The sequence below is a fragment of the Electrophorus electricus genome, chromosome 26 (assembly GCF_013358815.1).
Source record: "Electrophorus electricus isolate fEleEle1 chromosome 26, fEleEle1.pri, whole genome shotgun sequence".
Taxonomy (NCBI): domain Eukaryota; kingdom Metazoa; phylum Chordata; class Actinopteri; order Gymnotiformes; family Gymnotidae; genus Electrophorus; species Electrophorus electricus.
The window spans coordinates 3,240,001-3,245,000 of NC_049560.1; the positions used below are offsets into that span (position 1 = coordinate 3,240,001).

Below are 5,000 nucleotides of genomic sequence, written 5' to 3' on the forward strand. Positions count from 1 at the left end.
ACAGAGAGGAAAGGCGAGCAATAAAGCACACACACACACACACACACACTCGCGCACACACACACACACACTCGCGCGCACGCACACTCGCGCGCACGCACGCACACACACACACACACTTGCGCACACACACACACTCGCGCACACACACACACACACTCGCGCGCACGCACACTCGCGCGCACGCACACACACACTCACTCATGCACATACACACACGCACACATACACACGCACACACGCGCATGCACACACACACACGTGCACACACACACACCTGCACACACACACGCAGACACACACACACGCACACACACATACACACGCACACTCACTCATGCACACACACACGCGCACACATACACATGCACACGCACACATATACACGCACACACGCGCATGCACACACACACACGCACACTCACACACACATGCACACGCACTCATGCACACACACACGCACACACACAGGCACACTCATGTACACGCACACACACCTACACACATGCGCACGCACAGACACGCGCGCACACCACACATGCTCACACACACACGCTCACACACACGCACGCAAAAAGAACTTCATGCTGAAACACAAACAAAGTCATAAAAACACACCCCCCCTTCTCCCATGAGCAGACACACACACACACACGCGCACGCACGCACACACACGCACGCGCACACACACGCACGCAAAAAGAACTTTATGCTGAAACACAAACAAAGCCATAAAAATACCCCCCCCCCCTCGTGAGCAGACACACACACACACACACACACAATTAAATGTGGATGGAAAACATTACACCATTTTCAGATGGGAAGATGTGGACACACAAATTAAATGGAGAATCACAGAATCACATGTACACACGCACAGAAACGCACAGTGACCTCCCCAGATAAATATCTCCCTCACCAAGCCGTCCTGCGGCCAAACTACCAGCGAATGTTTATTTTTAAGCCTCTCAACTCTCCAGCTCAGGCACAGTCTCTGTGCTCTTACATAGATCACAAAGATTCACATCATAGATTCCACACACACTTTGTTACTATACCTGTTTGCATATACACATCATGCGCCACATTCCTGCCATATTCTTAAATAGAATATTACCCATTCATAATTATCTTATGTGGAAATGAAAACCATACACAAAACTGCATGTCATTAATAGAACATGAACTGTCTAATTTATCACAGTGTTTAGGTCTTATGTCACAAAGCACAAACATTCGTAGTACAATATATATTGCTAGATTTTAACAACAAGGGTATTGTTACAACCTAATAAATAGAGTCTGGCAGGTCAGACTCAAACACAGTAAACGCATGTGCACGCACGCACGCACACACACACACTCACACACACTCACACACACACACGCGCACACACGCGCACACACGCGCACAGACACACTCACAGACACACTCACACACACTCACACACACACTCACACACAGACCTTCTCTAATGCTCTTCCACTCTTCACAAATTTCTCTCTCATTCCAAAATGGTTACATCATTTCTGCCTTATTATTCACAAATGAACTCCATTACATGCAGACACACACACACACACACACACACACACACACACACACACGTACACGTGCACACTGACCCTTTCAGATCCCCTTAAGCTGACCACCAAAAAGAGAAAGTGAGAGAGAGAGAGAGAGAGAGAGAGAGAGACAGAGAGGAATCCTGCTAGGCATCAAAGCTATTTGTTGAAAATAAAGGTGTCAAAGCAAAGCAAAGCCACCCTGAGTTCCACACACAATATTTCAGGTCACAATTGCATCCATAACAAGTGTGATCAGAGAGCACTGAAAGCTAAACACAGCATATGGCTTTACATTAGCTATATGTGCTAGCTCGTAATTAACACATACACACACACACACACACACACACACACACACACACACACACACAAAGAGTGTAATGCTTCTGGGTACACTCACACAAATGCCAACACAGGCATGCAAAAGCAATCACGCACACAGAGACACACGTACATGCCACACAAAACACACGCCAACACAGGCACGCAATAATAATCACACACATGTGCGCGCATGCACGTCCAGACAAATAGGTGCCAATGCAGACACGCAAAAGTAATCACACGTGCACACACACCACACGCCGCCTGGACCGCAGCACGTGACACGCCAGGCCGATACAACAGGGGAGAGGGCCAGCAGACAGCACGGAAAACGTCCCCCTCATCCTCCGCTCCATCTCTCTCTCTCTCTCTCTCTCCTCTTTCTCTCTATCACTCTTTATTCATCTCTCCTGGTACAAACAGAAGTGGAGTGATTAGTGTTACTTCCAGCATAGTGTGTGTGTGTGTGGGGGGGGGGGGGGCTGATGTGGAGGAAAAGAGGCCATGCTATGATAGTAATGGGACCACTTACACACACACACACAGACACACACACTCACACACAGACACAGACACACACACAAAGACACAGACACACACACAAAGACAGACACACACAGATACACACACAGACACACACAGATACATACACAGACACAGACACGTGCACACAGACACACCTACACACAGACAGACACAGACACAGACAGACACAGACACACACTCACACAGACACACGCGCGCGCACGCACGCACGCACAGACAGACACAGACACACACACAAACACACACACAGACACATACACGCACGCACAGACACACACGCAGACACACACACATACGCACGCACGCACACGCACACGCACGCACAGACACACATACACACAGACACACACACATGCATGCACAGACACGCACGCACACACACGCACGCACGCACACACACAGACACACACGCATGCACGCACAGACACACTCATACACACACACACACACATATGCACGCACGCACACACACACATGCACGCACGCACACACACACATATGCACGCATGCACTCATACACATATGCACGCACGCACTCACACGCACGCACACACACGCACGCACTCACACGCACGCACATACACACACATGCACGCACGCACACACAAACAGACACACACATGCACACGCACACACAGACGCACACACGCACAGACACACATGCAGGCACGCACACACATACACGCACGTACACACACGCACGCATGCACAGACACACGCACGCACACACACATACGCATGCACGCACACACACACACCTACACACACACATACACATACACACACACACACACACGCACAGACACACGCAGACACACACATGCACGCACGCACACATACATACGCACGCACGCACACACACACACACACACACACACACACACACACACACAGATACACACACACACACACTTAGAGACTAGAGGAGAAGCAATTTATGAATCATGTCCTGCCCATACCTAATATTTGCATCTCACACTCTTCAGAGTCTACACACACACACACTTGTCAGGAAGTAGGTATCATACATATGTCGCATGCCTCTCTTATATTTAAATAAGTATTACAAACCCACCCACTCACTTGCACGGACACACGCAGACACAGATTGTGACCTACAGCCTCAGTGGTTTGCAGACATCAGGTCCGGCCTGTCCCGGCTAGGCTCGCCTGACCCCACCCATACCGCTAAGCAGGCCGCGCGCCGTCCCCACGCAGCCCAGGGGCAGTGGCGCATGGAATTCATTAGAGAGGCCCTGAGTCACCTTGAGGAAGCCATCAGTCAACTGGAGAACATGACAGAGGCCAGCAATGCAGCAGCGAGCAGCGAGGAGCAGCGCGCCAGCCAGAAGACAGGACGAGGGAGACAGGCGGGTGAGTGCGTGCAGGCATGTGCGTGACTAAGTACATGTGAAATGTTTGTGTTGGCGTGTGTGTAGGACAGAGAGAGAGAGAGAGAGAGAGAGAGCGAGAGAGTGAGGTGGAGACGGAGCAGGACAGAACGGGGGTGTGTGTACACAGTTTTAGAAGAGGAAGCTGCCACTCTGCCCTAATGACCACACACACACACACACACACACACACACACACACACCTTACCTGCTTGTGCATCTCAATGTTGAGTCCGTATGACATCTCATAGTACTGTGGAAACAGAGAGGCGCAAGTCTTCAATCAATACCACAATTAATGAAATATGATTGAATAAATGATCAATCAAACGAAAATCTAACCAGCTTACTGTAACAAGGACAAATGACTTTCTATATCCAAACAGAGACAGAGAGAAAGACTCAGAGGGAGAGAGTAGGAGCGTGTGTGTGGTGTCTGAAGGTGACGTAGCAAAATAGCCTACACATAATACAGGATGTGAAGGGATAAGAAGCTATATGGGTGTGTGTGTGTGTGTGTGTGTGTGTGTGTGTGTGTGTGTGTGTGTGTGTGAGAGAGAGAGAGAGAGAGAGAGAGAGAGAGAGAGAGAGAGAGAGAGAGAGAGAGAGAGAGTGAGAGAGCAGAGGAGAATCAGTCTTTGTGACACACTTGGTCTCAGCAGGCAGACAAGCAGTGCAATGTGAGTGATGGAGACGAAATTTGACTCAACTACTCTCTGTCTCTCCTTTCTCCTTCCCTTTCTTTCTTTCTTCCTCCCTCTCTCTCTCTCTCTCTCTCTCCCACACGCACTCACTCTCTGCTCTCCCTCAGTGGGATTCAGCTCAACAATGATCTTTTTCTTCGCTCGTGCTCACTCGATCATTCTGTTGTCTCTCTCTCTCTCTCTCCCCTTCACTTCTTTGGAACTCTCCCTTCTTTTCTCTCCATCTCTCATTCTCCTTTATCATTATAAACTCTCAGATGATCTCTGTCTTAAGCCTTTGCTTTCTTCCCTCTCTCGCTCTCTCGCTCTCTCTGCGACCTGTTTGGCGACCTTTCTTCAGAGAGACATATGCTGTATATTTGTAGTGACACCAAACAACGGCAGTAAGAAATCAAGAGTTTTTACCAAACCATGATAAACAATTTACTTTTTCAATACCGATGTCTCTCCTCCATCTGTATCA

At 49.1% G+C, this 5,000-nt stretch overlaps 1 protein-coding gene across 1 annotated transcript in view; it reads right to left on the minus strand.

The window, feature by feature from the left end:
* tle2b (TLE family member 2, transcriptional corepressor b) overlaps positions 1-5,000 on the minus strand; it is a 40,017-nt gene that overhangs the window by 23,385 nt on the left and 11,632 nt on the right. The window contains 1 exon segment of the mRNA XM_035523202.1: positions 4,042-4,086. Within this exon segment, the coding sequence (XP_035379095.1) occupies positions 4,042-4,086 (45 nt within the window).